The following is a 21,107-nucleotide window of genomic DNA, read 5'->3' as shown; positions in this document are numbered from 1 at the left end:
ATAAATAAACAACACAAGCGAAACAACAATTAAAATTAATTATGAAGTCTCTGTAAACAAAACTGTCCTTTAGAAAAAGAGTTAATTGAGACCTAAGCACCAGACTTTTGTCACCCAGTTTTTGGTAGAAATCATGATAAATCATGCAAATGGAAATGATCAAGCTTGTTTTAATTTATCATACAATTAACTGATTTATTGCTTATTGTGACAGGCATAGTTGAGACAATCATGTCTTAACCAAAATTCACATTTGAGCTAATTATCTAGGTGCAATTTTGAATTATTAAAAAAATATATGTATAAGATCTACTTTATTTATCCCAGGAAGACAATATAATTAATGATAACATGTAAATTTCAACACAATAAATTAAAAGAGCTATCTAAAAATGCACATACATATTTTGTGACAATGATGACCTGTAATATGTAGAGTTACAGTGGAAACAATCCACCAGCAGGGGGCGCGTTAGAGCTACAGCTGTGAACATTGGGACGCCGAGGAAGCGTGCGGTGCTGATGCTGTAGAGATGGAGCGAAGGGAGTGGAAGCTGCTCGGTTCTGTAGCAACATTCAGGTAGGGCGATAAATCAGCCAAGAGTTAAAAGAAACAGCTGGTTGAACTGGACGCGAACCTTAAAAAAGTCAAACCGGAGAGACAGTCTCTGTGTGTGTGTGTGTGTGTGGGGGGGTGTGTGGGGGTGTGTGTGTGTGTGTGAGGCCACAGGCTGGATGGATGCAGGGAGGAGAGAGCGCCATTTATTCAGCATTGTGGAGAGAGACGAATCTATTTTAGTAAAATAAAATATGAACCAGCAGACTAACGATAATAAACCTTGATGCAACGGACAAGATGAGGCGTTCAGGAGATTAAATCAGGGTGGGACTTACAAGACTCTCATGCCTCACCCAGCGGCTGAGAAAAGTCATTGTTGCGTTTGGACTGATTTATGTAATTTTATTTAATGCAGACAGGTGAAATAAATGTGTTAAGTGTAGAATAATGTTCTCTTATAACTAATAGACAAATTTTCATAAATTGTTACCTCCATTCAGACAAATTTACTTGAGTAACTTTTTGAAAAAATTTACATTTAGGAGTATTCTTACTACGCTGTACCATTTACTTTTACTTGAGTTAAATTTCTGGATTTTCTATTCACTGAATGAAAAACAAACATGTTTTAACCAAAATTCACCAGACACAGACACGCACCTGCACTTTTTATTACAGTTTTATACGCTTTTTTATTGAAAGAAACTGATTTGGGAAAAAAAATATTTTGGCTGATTTAATTTTTGTTACTTATATGTATTATTGTCATTTCCGTCCTTAAAATACAGAAATTTCCACTTAGCTTTATATTTTGGTCTGTATAATTATGCCATTTTTAAACATTAAATGATAACTTGATCAGTTAGTCAGTACTTGAATAGACATCTTACCAAATACTTTTTTATTCTTACTTGACAAATTTTTTGGACAGCTACGTTTTACTTTTATTTGAGTAAAAATATGTTGAAGTAGTGCTGCTCTTACTTGAGTACAATTTTTGGATGCTCTGCTAGTAGGGAATTGCTTCCAACATTGCCTAGTAGTTAAATGGTATTCGTGTATATTTTTTTACTCTCTCACGCAGAATTAGAACTGGATTATTTTTTTAAAAACAGAAAAAACTATAAAACTAGTCAGACTAGTGATGATAGCATTCTGCAATTAAGTGTTTACATATCTTTGTATTAGTGTTTGTGCACATTGAACTCTTTCCTACGGAAAATTTCAATGTATTGCAGTGGGATTTATTGTGATAAACCTACTTATCTTAAAATAAAGTGAAGTACAAGAAACTCAGTGCTATGAAAATAGTTAAAATAATAATTCTCGGTTTTCTAAGTATTATAAACAAACAAAAATGAAAAAAGTGAGGAGAGCAAAAAACTGTGCAACCAACTAACTTTCTTTGCTGCTGTGCATTTTAAATGTTGAATGTATATTAAGCAATATACTGAGCGATATGTGTGTGTCCTTAAGATTGTTATTATTATTGTGTGCTATGCTGGGACAAGCTTATTTCATCTTATCTTATCTTATCTTATCTTATCTTATCTTATCTTATCTTATCTTATCTTATCTTATCACACAATTACAAATTGACTCTGCACCCTGTTGCCCTGCAATTAGACGGTCCTGGGTTTGAATCATTGGTTCTTTCTGCATTTAGTTCGTATGTGTGTGTTATCTGGCATCTTTCCATAGTTAGATTAATTAGCGTCTCTAAATAGGTGTTAGTGTGTGCCTTTATGGAGGAAAACCATTGTTGAAAGGAAGTGAAGTGTATTGAAAGTTTCTTGGTCGTCTATTGATGCTCTTAAGCTGTTTTTCAAGAAGAACCAGCCAGAATTGTAGACTCTCTGTAGCTGTTGGAGACACTTGCAAGACAATTTGTAGCTGCAGTTGCAAAGAAAAATGGTTCTACAAAATATTGAATATTTTCAATACGTGTAATAGAATATATGTTTTTTAGAGGCACAAAGATAGAATATATCTTTACACATATTTAATAATATATTTTTTGTAGCTATTCATAATTTTCCTCCTGCTCAACAATTAAACCTGTAACATTAGTGGTAGCAGCCTAATTTACTTTGAACATTTCTGTGTTTTTTGTGATTGTACTTGTAAACTGTGTTTTTATTGTGCAAACTCTGCGTCATTTGAGGCAAAGAAATTGGAGACTTGCTTGGTATTTGGTAATGCATTATCTGTCCAGTGATTGTTTTGGCAACTCATTGAAGAATTTTCCGAACTGAATCTTCATTAAGAAGGAAATTAATATATATGAGAAAGACCACTTTGCATGGAAGGAATGCTGTGCCTTTTTAGTTTAGTGTTTGTGAAGTATCTGTCATCTCAGAAGAACAGGAACAATCCAAGCCATGAAATCCATATCTACTATTTGAAATATAGCTGTTCTCATTGCTTCCCAGATAATTGTAAGTCAATATTAGTGAGGATCAGATGACAGGTCTCTGCTTTTCTGAAAAAAATATATATTTGAAGAAAGATTTAAGACAACTGAAAGTGTGTGGGAAGGATCAAGTTTGTTCCTGCTCTATTTTTAATCATCTGCAGGCTTCCTGATCTAACTAAATATTAATATTAAATATTATGTGTTTCACAGGCACATGCAACCATTTCACAGCATAATCAACGTTTACTTCAGTTGGCTAAAAAAATTACGTATATGTTAAACGACTTAAAAGAAATTTTACTTTGATTTTTTTTTTTTTACCAGGCTACAGAAATGTAGGTTTAATGAAAAGTATGCTTAATACCAGCTTACAGGTTATTTTCAAAAGGCGCCTCTTATCTTACAAATGAGTTTTATATCCACCAATCTGTGTTTTTTCATATGTTGACCAAAAAGTTCAGATTTGTTTTCTTTTAAAAAAAATCAAAACCATGTATTATTTTTAAAATTTTTACAATTAGTTGATATATTATATACAATCCCAATAAAATTCATTAAAGTTTGATGTTGGAGCATTACATTTTGTTAAAAAAAAAAAGTTCACAGGGAATAATCTTGTACTGTGTATGGGCTTGACAAATCATGTTTATTTATTTTTTAATCAGTTAAGTCAGGCATGTCCAAAGTATATGTGGCCCTTAAAATGATTTTGATCGGCACCTTAACACAATTCAACAATGTTAAAAATTTGGCCAACAAAATTGAAAATAATTGATGACAAAAAACTTTGGAAATTGTCTGTTTTCCTTTTGCAAAGGCAGTAGTCTGACGCTCTTTTTATGTTTTAATGGTATACAGGTTTTATTAAGAAATACCTAATTGATAATAATAATAATAATAATAATAATAATAATAATAATAATTTCGGCATTTTTTTATTTAATAAAATTTTAGTTTAAATTTTGGAACCCAGTGCAAAGACTAGTTTTCGATGGAACGACGTCGCTGTCAGCAATCAACTTTTACGTTGTGATGGCTGCGTTGATCAGAGGGAGTTTTATTTTGAAAGAGCCCGCCGGATGTTGTGGTTGCTGTGGCTGTTCTGACGCTGCTGGAGGCAGAGCTGCAGTGCGGACAAACAGGCTGGAGCCGGAGATCAGTACAGAGACACGCCGCCCCGACAGCCCGCCCGGGTCCGCCTCAGCCAGGGACGCTGGTTCCGGTTCGGCTTTTCTTGTGATTAGCCTTTCGGATCCGGTCCAACAGGAGGAAGGAACCACTTCGCATCATCCTCCGCCCTTTCCCTTCCCCTCCTCCTCCTCTTCCTCCTCAACCTCAGCATCATTTTCAGCTGCAACAGCATCGGATGAGTCCGGGTCGGCGGCGCGGCTCCGAAAACAGAACCTGCGGTTTGTTTCTGGACTCTGTTGGTTCCGGACTTGCAGCGGGACGTCTGGCTTGTTGGACGGGCCCGGTCCGGGTTGGTAGCCCCCCTGTCTGAGGAGAAATAAATGGTGATTTAGTCCTGTGGGAGTCTGAGGCCCAGACCTCGACCCCTCCTTAGAGGAACGGTGGGTTTTCTGGACCAGAACGTTTTGTGCCGAAGTAAAATCCCAGATGAAGATTCCCAAAAGGCGGAAAAGGAGCGGACGGTGTGCCAGGTAGGCCCGATCCGGACCGGTTTTGGCCCGGACTACCTCTTATAGCGTTTAGTGGGTGTGTGTGTGGGAAACGTTTCGGGTCAACTGAAGTGAAATTAATAATCCGTATCAGCGACTTTAGATCCAAATGAGACCTGCACACCCCGCTGGATGAAAATGATGATGATGACGATGATGCCGTTTGCATTGCTGTAATTCATAACGTGGTCCAGTGCGGGCCAAATGTATTGATTGGTAAGGTGTAATGGTGCGCATGCGCGCCGAGGACCCATGACTATGCACTGCAGAGAGGACAGATTGAATAAAAAGTGATGCAGGGATGCTGCGGTGTAGAGCTGGATCAGAGCGGAAGTGTGCCTCACAAGCTTCTATTTATTCATTCATACTGAATATTTGTTCTTAATTTCAAAAACGATTCAAGAAAAATAGAAAATAACTGATTTTAATACTAAAGCGGACATCGTTTGTTCCCATCCTGAACTCTCAAGATGTAGTAGCCAATTAAAAGATCTCATTCATAAAAAAAACTCTCCTGTTCCTGCTTGAAGAAAGAAGGAATATTATCTACTATTTCTGTCTGTTTCACATTTATGATTAGACCTGCTAAAGATGTATAAAAATCATTTAAGTTAGATTATCTTTTACTGCAGCAACATAATCTCACGCTTTCAACTTTTCACAAATTACCTTCACAATCCAAAGAGTCTGGCGACATAAAGCTTGTTTAGAGCCACAGATATTAGATGACCTTAAGAAAAAAGCCACATTATAAATTTTTGAGAAATATCTAAGATTTTATAAGAACCTGCATTTTACTCCTACTTGGTTTGGTTTTAATATAAAGAAAAAGACAAAACATTTACAAAAGCAGGATGGATGCATTTTCTTAGGGTATGTTGCTATTTTATTCTATTTTATAATGTTAATAAAACACAGATATGATACTGACACAGATTTTTGGTGTCAATCTGTTCACTATTTCATACCCTTGTTACGGTGGATATGTTTGAAAAATTTGTTTTTTCTTTTTTTCATTTTTCACCAAGAGTTGTTTTTGAGGCCTTATAAACTCAAGGGCCCACAACATCACACATCCTCCACCATGCTTAACTATGGACGTGTGGTACTTTATCATATATTCATCCCTTGCACCACACTAACCCTATATGAACCCTTTCTTTCCCCCAAAAAAACCAACAAAATCTAAGTCTCATCTGTCAAAAACATACTTTTAGTTAAAATTTCAACAAAGCTTCTGTTAAAACCTCTTATTTTACATTTTATTTCCCCACCAATAAATGTTCTCAAACTGAAGGTTGTATTTTGTACTTGTGAATATGCTATTGCAGTAAAAGATTACCATTGGACCAATAAATATGTCTACCGTTTGTGCCGTTAATGTTTAAAAACAGAGATGTAGCTTAGAGAAGTAGAGAAAACAGCCATTTTTTAGCTAACATGTTAATGTAAAAATTGGCAAGCAGCGTGTAGTTCTTTGTTTATCTTGCAAACGTTTAATTTAGATGATTTGTTTTATGATTCCCTTTAATAAAAATAATAAAAAAAGAGACATGTAGGAATATGGGGATCATTTTTGACAGCAAAGGGTTCAAAATAAAGTTCATAAATACATTAGAAATGACAAAATTCTGCGTTTTTTTTATCCTAGTTTAGCTTCATTTTCTGTAAGATTGGTTTAGTTGTTTTTAGAAGCTATGGCAATATATTGTGTTATATATATACATATTTTTTATCACTAATATTATCTTAAGATAAGATAATCTTTAAAATGGTGACTAGCTGTTTCTGAATGCTTTCATAAAGGCGTAATTCTCTGCTCTCAGGTAGACCCAGCCGCCTGACTGATGTGTTTTCGGGCACAAATATGAAACTGTTGATGTTCTTCTTCTCCATCTAATGGCAGATTCACCATGAAATTCAGAATTTGGCTCAGAAAACCTTTGAGTGTGCAAATTGTCTTACTGCAATGCAAAAAAAAAAAAGGAGTCCATCTCAATTAGTTTGGGATTTAACTGCAGTATTTTGTCACATCGGTTAATATCAGTCGAACTGCTGAGGCAGCAGAAGACAGCAATGTCTCTTTTACATAAATTAGTCTTATTTTGCAATTCCAAAACTACTTAGCGAAGGCATCCATAACATTTTAATGACATGAAGTGATAAACCATCTTCAAGACGAAACATGAGGTGGATAAACAGCTGAGGAGATGCTTTTGGTGCTTTTATATTGGAATGGTGCCAGTTGTGCAGTAGTTCAAAATGACACAAGCGAGCCTTTAAAGTTACTTAACTAGCAAAACACTTTAAATAAATCTATACACTTAAAATGCCTTTAAACTCATCCACAATTTGTCACATTAAAGCAAAACTTTAGTGTTATTCATCTGCATTTTTTTTAAATGTGAAGTGGAAGAAAAAAGATGAATAGTTTCACAAATAAAAACCTTAATATTTTTTAGTTTATTTATGTTTAACCCCTTTTCATCTATCTATCCCTAAATAAAATCAAGTGTAGCCAACAATTATCACATGCAATACAAGTGTGCGCAAATGTGATATTGCAAAACACAATATTTATTGTGTTTTAAATTTAATTATAAATGTAAGTTTTTGGTTGGAGTCTCAGTGCTTTAGCTGGTCAAACCAAAAATATTCATACCTCTCAAAAATCTTTTAATTTGGCCATCATGTTTTTTTTTATGATGCCAATGGTTGGTAGTGGAACTGAATTCAGTTTAGTGTTGATATTCTAGTTCTTTAAATTTTTGTGAAATTACAAGAATGATGGTCATGAACTGTCATTTAAAGGATTTAAACCTAGAATAATTCATATTAGTCAGTTTTATAGATTTCAGTTCATCAGGTTGTACAGAAAAAATTGAGAAATAGATTTTTTACCTCACTGTCAAATGGGAAGCAAGCTTCGGTATTAAATATAAATTATAGGTGACTGATGTCTTATTGTCATAAAAACTGAAAGGATCATCTATAAAACTGATTCTGGAAAATTATGAAACCAGTAAATGAAAATATCATAGACTCTGAACATAGGCGTAAATCCAAGAGGGGTCGGGGGTTGGGGGGGGTCTGGACCCTGTCTTGGAAAAGTTTAGAATTATCCCCCTAAAAAAATTATTGAAGAAACGTTTGCATTTAAATAATATCAATATAAAAAAGGCAAAAGAAACAAAAAACGATAAATCTGCCATTTATCTTAGAAAAAAATAAGAATGAATTTTTAGGTCCCCCCCCCACCCTTATTAGAACAATGGTTCAGTCCAAAGTGGAGGAGGAGCAACAGCAGCCGAATGGTACAGGCTGGTCAGAGCCACTGAAGTGAGGAGCTAACTGTTAGCTGTAGCTCTGCATCACAAATAAAAACCCCTCCAGTAAGTAAATATTTGCTGCAAAAGACATGTAAACATTTTATTTACTTTCACTGCTCAGTGGGAAGAAACACATTAACAATAAAAATCAGACTGCAGTTCGTTATTTTCTTAATTCGGCTGAATCATGATAAACTGCCTTATTAGCAAAACTGCTACACTGCTTTCATGGACTTAAGCTTTTTTGTCAAAGGTAGCAAACATTCATATTGAGATTCTTTAACTTTTAGTTAAATTAGAAGAGTTTGAAACGGGAGGGACGGGCTGAGCAAGTGGACCCAGCTCTGTGTTTGGGAGCCGAGAACAGATCAAATTTACTCCTTATTTCTCACTGTCTTCAACGTAGAGCCTTTAAAACCACAAAATAAAATCGGAATATTTTTCTGTGTAAACTCTCGTGCTTTAAGTGTTAACGTTTAAATTATGACATTCCCCAGATATTAATTTCTATCTACTCTGTTCTCAGTCACCCAGGACATGACAAAACTGAACAAGTTATTATTTAAATAGCCCATAACTTGTATTGGGAGCCATTTCAATAAATCAGTGTTTATGAGGAATTTTATTAAGAGCTGTTACTCATTAAAGCTATTGTATTTAGAACCTTAAATTTTTGTAAAGATGCGGCAGAGATTAGATCAGTCAAACTGGACAAAACTCGTATCTAAGCAACATTTAAATTTTAGTTTTACTTCTCTGTAGGCGGAGACTAAAACATGTTTAATGTGCATTACTAGTCATTTTTAGTCCTGTAGCTTGAATGTGGTGTAAAAACATTTTAAACCATATCTTGCGTTACATTTTACTGTAACTTTGCCGACCCCCCCAAAATTGCTCTTAAGAAATGTTCCTGTTTATGGTCCCCCCCAATAATGAGATGGGATTTACGCACTTGACTCTGAAATATATTTTATCCTTCCTGATTTTGGATTTTATATGCAGAAGCAAATGTCAATCATCTGATTTCATTAATTTAATTTAACATCTGAATATTTTAATATATACATCAGGAAATTGACGTCAACAAACATGAGGTGACGTGGTAGTTTGCATTTCTTAACTAATTATCTGCAATGAGACTGCATTTAAAAAATACATCTTGCAGCTGGTTGAATGACAGGAAACGAGGACCAAACAAAAAATCTGAAACAACTCAGATTCAAACATTTCTACACAATTCTTTTAAAATCTTACAGTTTTGGTTTGTGGTGAATCTAGCATTACATGGTAAAACTAAATGAATATCATTTTATTTTCTTTCATTTTTACAATATGCATTTGGTCTCTGAGGATTTAAAGATGTAAACTCTGTTTATGAAGTCCTTCCCCTTCATGTTCTGCCTCCTTTTGAAGCGAGGACAGACGACGCTGTGGCAGTCGGTGCGTTCGCATCCTCTGATGGTTAACTGTGCCCTCTGTTTTGGCTTGTAGGCTGACAAAGGAACAGGAAGGGTTTTTTCCCGCTCAGGATTTGTTGTAAACCATCAGGTTTTCCAGGAGCTCAGAACTATGGTGAGCTCTGAGTGACTTTCTCAGATCAAAACTGGAATGATGAAAACTCAGCTATTGGCAGAGCATCCCACCCTCTCCTCCACAATGATAAACTGATAGATTTGTAGATAGAAGAAGACAAGACTGCGGTTTGATTGTAGAGGAGGTGTCTGTCAGGATGATTCACTTTGATTTGCTGCTGAGGTCCCGTTACGACCCGTAGTTTACTTCTGCTGGACCACTAAGCCTCCTCCTCTATTTTACACATCAGTGCTGAATGCTGTTTTATTTGTGCATATAGAAGTGCTTTATACTACATTTATTAATAGTTAATTTGGATCACACCCATGGAGGATTTTGGTGTTTTAACACTTTGCTTTTCCTCCAGTTTTGCTCAAAAATTTTATCTATGTGCAGTGAGACTGATGTGAGCGCATATGCCTATGTAAGCAAACAATAATTTCTGGCGGTTGCATTTAAATCTCACAAATGTTTACGTATTGAGGCACGATCTCAATTCTGATAAACAATTGCTCTGTGTGTATGCTCAGCTCTGGCTCTCCTGACTCATGTATGGAAAGCCCGGAGGGCCAAAACACATGCAACATTTGATATCTTTCACATGCAAAGTATGAGAACTGTGTTCTGAACTTAAAGCTAATAATATATGTTTTTGTTTAATTTTGAGTATTTCTTGGATGAAAAAGAAGTAATCACAGCCCTCAAATCAAAATACAAAATACTGCAGCAAGTGGCAGAAATTACAAAACTAAACGTTAGGATTTAAGAAAAACAAAAGCTAATTTTTGTAGCCTAAAAGAAGAATATGTGCTTAAAGTATACAAATATGTTTACTTTTTGCATTTTAGGTGATATTTCAACATTCCTTGAGCGTCTATGTAATGTGTGAAAATATTTAATAGTCTTACATATAAACAAATGGTGCAAAAACAGCTAGAAGGTTTATGAAAACATTAATTATTTTTGAACAAAAAAACTCACCAATGGCTTTAATGAGTTTGTAATATTGGTGGCCATGCACACCTCAAATCAGTTTATGTATTATTTTGTGATATCCACCTATATTCCATCTATATAACAAGTAAAACAGCAGATTCTGATGTGTTTGCAGCTTTGTAAGACTGTTGCTGTGCTTTCAGGGAGACTTAGTGGTCCCTCTCCTCTGCAGTGACTGGAGTCTCAGCAGCGTGTTGAATTCTGCAGCAGGTTTCACTGCATCTCCAGTGTTGCAGCTGCTGGTGGCTGCGTATCTGTTGGCGATATTGTTACTGCTGTTAATGAACTGTATCACTGAAGATACAGAGAAGCCTCCTCTTTTCTTTTGCAGTCTTTCCAGTCCTCCGAGAGGCCTGGTCAGACCGGAAATACAGAGAACCCTCTAATATGATCCCGATAGCGAGACAACTCTGCATGCACTGATGACGGCTTGGGCATTGCATGCAGAACAGCATGGTTTGGGGACTGACATGCATCATTTCGAACTTAAGGTTTCCCCCACAAATTCACTGGAAGCTGATAACCATTCATGGCCGATATGTTGTATCCAAGAGGAGCAACACGTAGAGTTTAGTTTGGGATAACTGGCTGGAGAACACCAAGGGAAATGGTAGACAGCTGCTGTGAGACTAATGCAGTTGATGTTAGTAATCAATAGAGTGGATGAACAGTTTTTATGCTTTTCTAGTTCAGAATAATCACATCCTTTGGGATTAGATCACTTTGCAGTTGCAACATCTAACCCAGTGTCAGAAATCAGCTGCTCTGATGTTTGTGTGGAACAGAAAACTCTATAAGGTTAAGACAGTTACTTAATCTGGAGTTTCTTTAAAATAAATATAGAGGGCTGTGAAAAAGTGTTTTCCTACTTCCAGATTTTTCTGTTTTTGCTTTTTTGTTTTACTTACGTGTTTCAGATCATCAAACAAATATTAATATTTGATAAGGATAACCTGAGTAAATACAAAAGGCAGTTTTCAAAGGATGGTTTCATTCATTAAGGGATAAAAGCTATTAAGAACAACCTGACCTTATATATATAAAAAAAGTAATTGCTCCGTAAAGCTAACAACAGATTGTGTTATCTTAGGTGCAAAAACTAGTATTAATACTTAGGAATTTGCATATAGCAGAAATGTTTTCAAGTATGAACAGTTATACAGTTTCTGAATTGGATTTAATTCCAGAACGGGACTTTCTACTGTGTTTTGGTTCTTTAGATTGGCTGTATAAACTCTTTCAGATTTATGGTTTTTGTTTTTCTACTGTTTTTGTGTTTTATGTCTCGGCCTATCACAATAACAAATCTTGCAGGATGATAAATTGTCCCAGAAGTCATTATGATAATAATATTGTTGTTTTGAGGCCATTTTCAAGTAATAATAATTCAAGAACACATTCTGAAAGATCAATAAACTTTAGATTATAATGAACATTTAGCACTGGAACTGGAAGACATTTCAAATGTCCAAAAATAAATAAACAAAACAACAACAATGAATTCTCTGCAACTAAGACTGTCCTTCAGGAAAGGGCTGGTTGAGACCAAAACACCAGACTGAAAACGTTTCTAATCCAGTTTTTGGTAGAAAGAGAAAAACAATAAATCTTGCAAATAGAAATGATTGAACTTGTTTTAGTTTATCATGCAATTAATTGATTTATTGCTTATTGTGACTGTCAACACAATATATGTAGTTTAGATATATGTTGCTAGATGACATTGTTAAGCTGTGGGAGAGATTGTATTTAAATTATTTATTTTATCTGCAGGTCAGGCAGTAATCAGGCTGCCCATTTAAGAAAATGTAGTTTACTTACAGATAATTCATGATTGAACAATGAGGCCAAGTTAGTTTGGATATCTTTCTCCCTTCATTGTTATCTGGTTTTCTTTACCCAATCTTAGAATTTGTTTGATGATCTGAAACATCTTTATGTGATAAAAAAAAGAAGCAAAAACTGAAGAAGTCTTTAAGGGAGCAGATATTTTTTCACCTCCTTGCAGCTCGTCTTCCCGGTCAGAAGTCACTGCTGGCTGCTTCAAAAAATGTTTTTGGGTTCTGGTTTCCTTTTCACCGTTAAAGATTTGTTTTTATTTTCACAATAGCAGCTGTTTTGTGTCAACACTATCTATTTTATTCTTGGAAACACTAAAAAAATTTGGTAAAATTATACGAACCTCTATTATTTCACTGTTTTCAATAGGATGTACTATTTCAGAATAAAATCCTTATATAACCCAACGGTCATAGCTGCTACTGGCCCTAAATATATTTACTTCTCTAAAAGGACAGTTCAACATATTTGGGAAATATTGATTCGAATGTGTGCTTGCAGAGCTGCTTCCAGATTTATTCTCATGAAAAACCTGGTTAGCTAACGCTAGCTGTTACATTTCCCTCCGAATTCAGATCTTGAAATGGTGACACCAATCTGTTGTAAGCTGGAAAACCAGTGGTATTTGGTTGGTCTCAGTTTCTAACTAGGATTAGCAGGACAATCTAATAATAATTAAAATATGTGTGTATCATCTGTGTGTTTCTAACAAAAGTTATACAATGCTAGTGCCCCGTTTCCACTGAGTGATGTGGTTCGGTGATGTTTGTTATGTTATTTTATGGTGTTCAGGAGGTTTTTTAAACTGCTAACTGGAATCTCACTGAGCAGGCGGTGCTACGTCATTCTAGTGTGACCACAAACATGGCACACTAATTTGCCTTTACTTGTCGTAAGCAGTGACGTTTTTCTGTCAGTCAATGGACTCTTGTGTGTTGCATGCAGCTCTACTCTAATCACTCAATCAATCAAGTTTAAGTTGCTGAAATGCAGTTCAAAGTGCTTTACATAATAAAAATACAAAGTTAACAACTGAAGCATTACATTTGGCCAAATTCCATCATTACACATCAAAAATGTTGGTAGTAGTTTATTTGAACTACAATGGTAGTTCACTGTACCATTGTACCAACTAAAGGAGACCCAGGAATGGTGCATTATGGGTCGGTTGTATGGACCGCTTTTACAGTGAAAACAGATAACATGGCGTACTGAGCTGCACCAGAAAATGCCGTACTGCTCAGAAAAAACTAGGGACTTAGTGAGATAAAAACTGTCCGAAACTTAAATAAACTGCTCATTACTTGAGCCATCAGTGTGTTTGTGTGTGGCAGCCATAATGGATTTTACAACCACGGTTGAAGAGCAGTGTTTGTCATCCCATGAGGCATGAGTTTATATGAGATTCAGTAAAAGTACTGTCAGAAATTTAGAATGAAAAATGGAGCTACTAATGTAATCCAATGTAATGGTTATTAGTGATATTAATTTCATTATAACATTTATTGACGGATGTTTTGATTTTCTTCTAACTAGCAATGTGCGCTATATTTAAAGAAAATCAAGCTTTCTTGCTACACTTTAACTTATGGTAAAATATAGGCAGAATTTTCAGGCAACCACAATTGCTGGGATTTTACCATAAATTAGAGACATTTACTTATCATTTTGTTTTACAGTGTACAGAGGATTAAGTGTAAAAGCCTCATTTCAACCAGTTGTTTAGAAGTGTGCAACAATGGTTGGGGGAGGGGATTTTTTTTTGCTTTTCTAGGCTTCATAAATCTAGAGAAAACTCCTGTAAATTTCTCTGGCATCATGTTAGAAGAACTTTGGATTTGGATTGAACCGTTGGATTAAAACCATGAATTTTTCACGTTTCTTTTTGGAATACCAAATATAAATAAAGATGCAGATGTCTTAATTTTTTTACTGTATGTTGAAATAATTTCTTTGTGATGGATCCCGATCATTTCCTCATCTTGGTACTGTAGTTTTGGCAATGAGCTTAAAATGCCAGGTGAAACAATAACTGTCAGGAAACTGGAGAGCTTATTCCTTGGACTGTTTAGCTACAGCTTAAACACGTTTTAACCACCTGCAATGGAGTTTAAATCCCTTCAGAGCCTTATGGGTCCGTGTCCCTTCGCCATGCTTGTGGTTGTTGTTGGTTCATATTGTTCTGGTTTTCGATGATTCGCTTCAGTTCAAGCCCAAAGGGGTACAGCTGCTTCCTTTGCAGAAATGATATTTGCTTCAATTACTGCAAATACCATCACACTCCCTCCCTTCACCACAACGCCAACTGCAACCCTCCTACCAGCCTGTAGCCTGATCCAGCTCAAGAATGGCTTCTCATAGCAGTCAGCCATATCTAGTGCTTGTTGTTTTACTGGATTGCAATTGGCCCTTTGCACGTGATGTCACGGTCTCCAGAACTCCGCTCACTCCGCCATGACGGACGTCAAAACAGCCAATGCGCTCCTTGAAAGCTAGTCTGAAAACAGACATCTGTAATCTAATGTCGCTTTTATTTAGTTGATTTCACTTTTAAATGGTCGTCGGGCACTGTGAGGTCGGCCCCATAACAGACAAGGATGCAAACCAAACTTGTCGTTTTATATAACTTTTAATGAGGAAAGATACAGCGGAGATGGATAGCGGCCGTCAATCATGACTGTCAGCCCTCAGTGTAATCGCAGATTTGCAGCGAACACTTTTTACAAGATAAGATTAACATTCGTCTACTTTATAAGTAAGTATGATTAGAAACATATCAAATATTGCATTATGGAGAAAGTACGCGTCGAACGTACAGTGAGGCATTGTAACCATGGAGACAGTGCCGCGCCGTCATGTATGGCAATAACTGGTTAGCATCTCGTCTTTTGTACGTTTTTAATCCCGCTGCGGTGTAAGGGAAACGCTGTTTTTAACACAGTGATATAAATCATGTGGTGTGGATTCAGGCAAGGTTGGTAATTTGATCAACATGTCAGGAGGGAGGAAGTAGGGGTCGGTTTCTAAGCTAGCTGTTTCAAACTTTTGTAAATACCGCGTCTATGAGCCTCAACTAGGTGTGTTACATTCACAGACAAATTAGTTTGACTCGAACAGGAAGAAGCCATGAATAAACTGGCAAAACCAACTTGGGAAAACATTTTCAAGTTGCCCTGTTCAATATTACCGTCCCTCACTTCCGACGTCCATCATGGCGCCTCGAATGATTTAGTGACGTAGTTGCAAAGGGTCAATAATTCTCGCAGGAGAAAGCTGCAGGTTAATCTCCCAGTTTAAGGTGGTAAAATATTCTGTCTTGCATTTCCTGTCCACCCTTCTTTTTTCACCTCCTGCCCTGTTCTCGCAGATAAATGGCTCTTTTAAGGTTGGAGCTGCTCGAGTTCTGGCTAGCTGGCACTGCCTAGTCCCCGGCCTCCAGGACAACGGCAACATGAACGGGACGTCCGAGCAGGCCGACATCCTGCCGCCAAACTGTATGGTCAAGGACCGATGGAAAGTGGTGAGCAAGATCATCCTTTCTTTGTCTGATTTTGCTATTTTGTAATTATGTTACTTACATAAATTATTTTTAATTTGGTACCTAAAATACCAAAATTTCCACATAACTTTATATTTTGGAACGCCTGATTATGTAATTCTTAAGCATTAAATTATTTGATTAGTTACACAGTAACTTGAGTAGACTTTTTACCAAATGCTTTTTCACTACTACCGGTACTTTAATAATTTCTTGGACGACTACATTTTACTTTTACTTGATTAAAAATAAGTTAAAGTAGTGCTGCTGATACTTATGCACAATCTTTGGGTACTCTCTAAATAAAAACTTTTTTTCACTAATCTGACTTTTTTTCTCAGAACTTTACAAAGTTTTCCATTTGAAATTGCATCTTTATTCTGTCAATATTATGACTATGTTATTGTAATTAAACAAAAAATATTTTTAATAATCTGTGATAAAAGACACTTTTTGAAAATATTTTCTATTATTTAAAATTTCTTTTCTTAAAAACAAAACCAAGCAAAAAAATAAATCAATTAAAATTGTAGATTTTATTTTTATTCCACGTCGCTCAACCCTAGTTCTGTCTGATATTTGTGTCATATTTTTGCTATGGTAGAGAATGTGGATCTAATTGTCTCCATCTTGGGTCACTGTGTGGCAGCTGAAAAAGATTGGCGGGGGCGGGTTTGGGGAAATCTACGAGGCCTTGGACCTGCTGACACGGGAGAATGTGGCGTTAAAGGTGGAGTCGGCCCAGCAGCCCAAACAGGTGCTGAAGATGGAGGTGGCAGTTCTCAAGAAGCTGCAGGGTGAGAGCTGACACATTTTTAACACATATAATTTTTTTTTCCATCAAGTGAAACACCTACTGTAAATACTTCAAGCTAGAGACGTTTTTATTTTAAAAATCTATATAAATGTTTTAAACTCTTACTGGTATTTATGTGAGATTTTTAACACACATTATTCTCCCTGGATTGCAAAGTAGCACATTTAATCATGCCAGGGAACAAGAGAAATAACTTGATACATATGATATATCAAGTTTCTATGTTTCCATTAGTGGAGCTCATTTTTTTGTTTAGCGTGTTAGCTACCTTTGAAAATGTTTAGTGCACTTAGCTTTCAAATTTCATTTTCCAAAATTTACTTAGAAGTTTTGTAAACTTTCATTTGAATAAATTTCAACATCTGTGTTAAAGTTTATTTAGTAACTCTAGTCAAACGTTTATATTTATGCTCTTATTTTGCAGCGGTTGAAGACTGTTTACATAGCAGTTGCATTTCCTCTCCTCTTTGTTATTCCCTGGAACTTTATTCTAAACAAGATTATCTGTTTCCTACTGTACTGTCAGGACATCGTGATAGTTTTAACAGATATGTAAAAAACATAATTTTATAAAAGATACTTACTGCAGCTTTAACTAGGTTTTTTTATTGGTGATATAATATTCTGATCTTAAATGTGGAGTTTCCATCATCTGTAAGCAGAAAATCATCATAGTAAGCAGAAGTAAGGGCTGTGTGTAATTAATCTATATAGTGTGTTCTTTTCTTTACTATTCAAATTTAATGAATATGACTGTACCTTTTTGTATTTAATCTTTGTCCACATAGTAATGGCAATGAACACTGTCAGCAGGTTAAAAATAACCATATAAATGGAGAGTAGAAGTGGGACAAGAACTAGTTCCTGAGGCACACCTCAGCTCATCTCATCTGTTGAGGATTTATATGAGTGTGCAAAACAACCTTTGGGTCCAGAAGATGCAAGATGGCACAGAAATCTAAAAAAAAATCACATTACTAATCACACAACTGAGAGCTCAGTTACAGAATATTTTAACTAATCTGATTTCTGTTCTAACTTGCACATATATTTATTTTTTTATTTTTATTTTTTAAAATCTTTTTTGATGCAGCGTGATTTATAAAACCATGGAAAACCAAATTATGCAGCTCTTCCACATACTGAATTATAGTAGCTGAGAAAACAGTGACGCATGTTGTGTAACAGTGTTATATCACCTAAGTGTTGATTGTGTCACATGTTAGGGCAATATGCGGTTGACTGGGTGGGTTATTGATGACTCAAGCAGCCTCCACTTTGTCACAGCGGCATATTAAGCTGCTGGACTGATCGACTTTTCATGGTCCATCAGTCTCTCTCCCTTCGCCATTTCTAGCAGGTCACAGCGAATATTCTCACTCTCACTTTGTGTGAATTATTTAACATCAAATGAATAAACCACATTTTCTTTTCTCTCTGAAAGTGCATCGTCAATGTTAATGCTGCCTGTAAAGTAATTTGAATTAATTTTTAGCACATTTTTAATCTTAATCCAGTTGTTTTTTGTTGTTGGTTTTTTTGTACCAGGATAAAATCCCATTGAGATAAAAAAACAACTTTTTTCCAAGGGAATCCTGGCCAAGACGCAGCAACAAAACACACAAAGTAACACAGTTAATATGTGTGAAAACATGACAGAAAACGAACAGAGGACATCTAATTTTATCTATATTTTTTGATTAGCCAGAATCTATTTTGGTTGTCCTGCATAGAGAGTTTGAATAGTTGGTTAATGCAGACGAAGAAACAAAAAAATTGGAGCTATATACAACATTGTTGTACTTACCTTAGTTTAATGGGACACTTCCTAGCTTATTGGAATCTATAAAAGCATCCATAGGCAACCATAATTAAATACATTATAATTAATTTACAAGAAACATGCAGTTGACGTCTTAAAAAATGTGGAAGATGCAAATTGCCACATCTTGACAGTGTTATGTGATGGAATGGACATTAGAAGTAACAACACCCCCACCCTTTTCTTATTTAAATTTAAGACCAGTTCAGATCAGACTGTATGAAATGTTTTTAATCTGTACTTCTTCTGCTATGGCCTCTTTGCACCTGCCGCGCTGACGTCACAACCGCATGCGCAAATGCGTCTCTCTCTTTTTTCCGCTTTGAGTTGCCATGACAGCTAGAAAAGACAAAGTCTTATTTCAGACGCAAATAAAACAATACCATGCACTTTGTTGTCTTCCTAATATAATGGGCTTTTACGTTTTCATGGATTTCCAAACGGTCCGAATTAAGAAGACGGTGGCTTGTAAATATTCGTCGCTACCAGTTAAAGCTAACGCCGCACAGCAAAGTTTACAGCCTTCACTTCACTCCAGATCAGCTTCTTCAGCCTAAAGCAGAAGGTAAAGGAGCCTCCTGTGTTATTTCCATAAAATCATTTCTGTATTCAGCCTGAAAGAGCAAGTTTATGGGAACGAGAGAGCAGACCACGGCCAGACAGCCGAGCAACTGATCCGCCTGTACACACTGCTATAAACACTGTCCTGCTTCACAAGAAGCATGCAAAACTAATAAAGCGAAATAACACGGAGACCTTAAGGAACACGGCCATATTTTTCTAAAAGCAACAACTTTGAACCTGAACAGTCAGCTGAACTAGAACTCCGACACCAGAGCTGCTCTACTGTTAAGCTATGGGCTTGTTGTTCCTCATGCTTCAGAAGCAAAAAGCCTGAACCGTAAAATCCCCTGTTACTTGGTCTCTGACACTAACGACAATAAACACACGTAATATACTTGAAAATAAGGTAAAACATTGTCTGTTAGAATGGATGAAAAGTGTTTAGATACTAAATAGCACATTTCTACAAGAAAAATGTCAGAGAATATTGCCTGCTAGCATAAGCTAAAGCTAATGTTAGTCACAAAGTTTAAAGAAAGTAAAACTCACCTTCCTATCTGTGAACGTATAACGAGGCGAACATCTTAAAACCTTTCTCCAGCTTACTTGTTGGGGCTTCGGATCGATGTACATCATTAATTGTTACCTTGGACAAGCCCTGCAAATACCCAGTGTAAAGAGCCTTTTTCAATAGACCGGAAACGATCGAGCCGCTTTTCCTCGAACGCGGAAGCTGAGGTGCAAAGAGCCCATTCGGACTGAGGGAGGAATTAAGCTGTAGTTACAGCAGTTCGCCACCAGTGGGCGTATAGAACAGTGAGCTCTCCTGACTCAGCGAGCCAACGGCTGTTCGGTGGCGGTAACGGCTGGTCCGCGGAGGCGCTCACTGTCGCTCTTGTCTGTGTCGTTAACAGGTAAATTATGTTATCTCGAATGTGTAGGAGATGTGAGCTAACGTGAAATAACCTGATATTTGAGAAAAAGTTATGAACGATCTCTTGTTACAGCCAGATTGTGTGTATTCACGAAGCTAGCCAACGCGCACATTCAGCGCAGTAACGGTTGATCAGCGGAGAGGCTCACTGTTTGTGTTAACATTTGTCAACAACAACAACAACAAAAAAAACCCCTGCGAAATCACACTGATTAATTATTAAGTGTGCAACAGTAGGATGGTAGTTATTTGAAACATTTGCATTCAAAGAGCGCAACAGTTTCACCATCTTTTCTGTTATGGTTTTCTTGAGGTCAGCTGGGTTTCCTAAGCAGTTTTCTTTCTTCTGAGGGTCACAGGTTGCATATCAAAGCTGATTTTGGAATGATTAAAAACCCCAAACTGAACCTGGTGAAGATGTTAGGGTTATAATGAAAAAGCTCTCACAACCTAAATAAGCGTCACCATTTCTAATTAGAAAATCCAGAACTATTTTGATGGAGGGGCTTTTCTGTAACTTTCTAAGGGACATTTTTCTAAATATTAATGAGGATACAGAAAGTATTCACATCACTTCACCTTTTCCGTATTTTGTTATATTACGTTTGTATCCCAAACTATATTAAATGAATCCCTTTCCTCTCTCTAGACAAAAAGACTCCATTACAGCAACGTAGAAAAAAGTGTTTTTAGTGTTTTGCTAGATTTTTCTATGGTTTAAATGGAGTCCACTTGTGATAAATTAAGTTGCTTGCACTGCAAAAACACAAAATCTTACTAAGTATTTTTGGTTAGTTTCTAGTGCAAATATCTTAACACACTTGAAATAAGAAAACTAACGAACAAGTAACTTTTCAGCAAGACTTGGAAGCTTGTTTTAAGTAAATAATTCTTTAATATTGATGAAAAAGTTTGAATTTCATTGGCTGACTATTTCACATATATCAAGGGAAACATGTCTTGTTACAAGTGACATAGCCACCAATTTTTCATCAATATTTAAGAATTATTTACTTAAAACAAGCTTCTAAGTCTTGCAGAA

The 21,107-nt window shown here is 36.1% G+C and overlaps 1 protein-coding gene across 2 annotated transcripts in view; it reads left to right on the top strand.

The window, feature by feature from the left end:
- The first annotated feature begins 470 nt into the window (after positions 1–470).
- The window catches only part of ttbk1a (tau tubulin kinase 1a), a 65,263-nt gene continuing 44,626 nt past the window's right edge, over positions 471–21,107 (top strand). The window contains exons 1-3 of one of the 2 annotated variants that reach the window (XM_032562395.1): positions 471–580; positions 15,758–15,910; positions 16,578–16,725. In XM_032562395.1, the coding sequence (XP_032418286.1) occupies positions 15,842–15,910; positions 16,578–16,725 (217 nt within the window). In that variant the 5' untranslated portion in view covers positions 471–580; positions 15,758–15,841. Of the gene's footprint in view, positions 581–3,890; positions 4,637–15,757; positions 15,911–16,577; positions 16,726–21,107 lie in introns of those variants that run through there. The other variant, XM_032562394.1, reaches the window with a different exon arrangement.

This window comes from Xiphophorus hellerii, chromosome 5 (assembly GCF_003331165.1).
Source record: "Xiphophorus hellerii strain 12219 chromosome 5, Xiphophorus_hellerii-4.1, whole genome shotgun sequence".
NCBI classification, from domain to species: domain Eukaryota; kingdom Metazoa; phylum Chordata; class Actinopteri; order Cyprinodontiformes; family Poeciliidae; genus Xiphophorus; species Xiphophorus hellerii.
The sequence above is the reverse complement of the archived record's forward strand: the minus strand, read 5'-3'. Positions and strand labels throughout refer to the sequence as shown.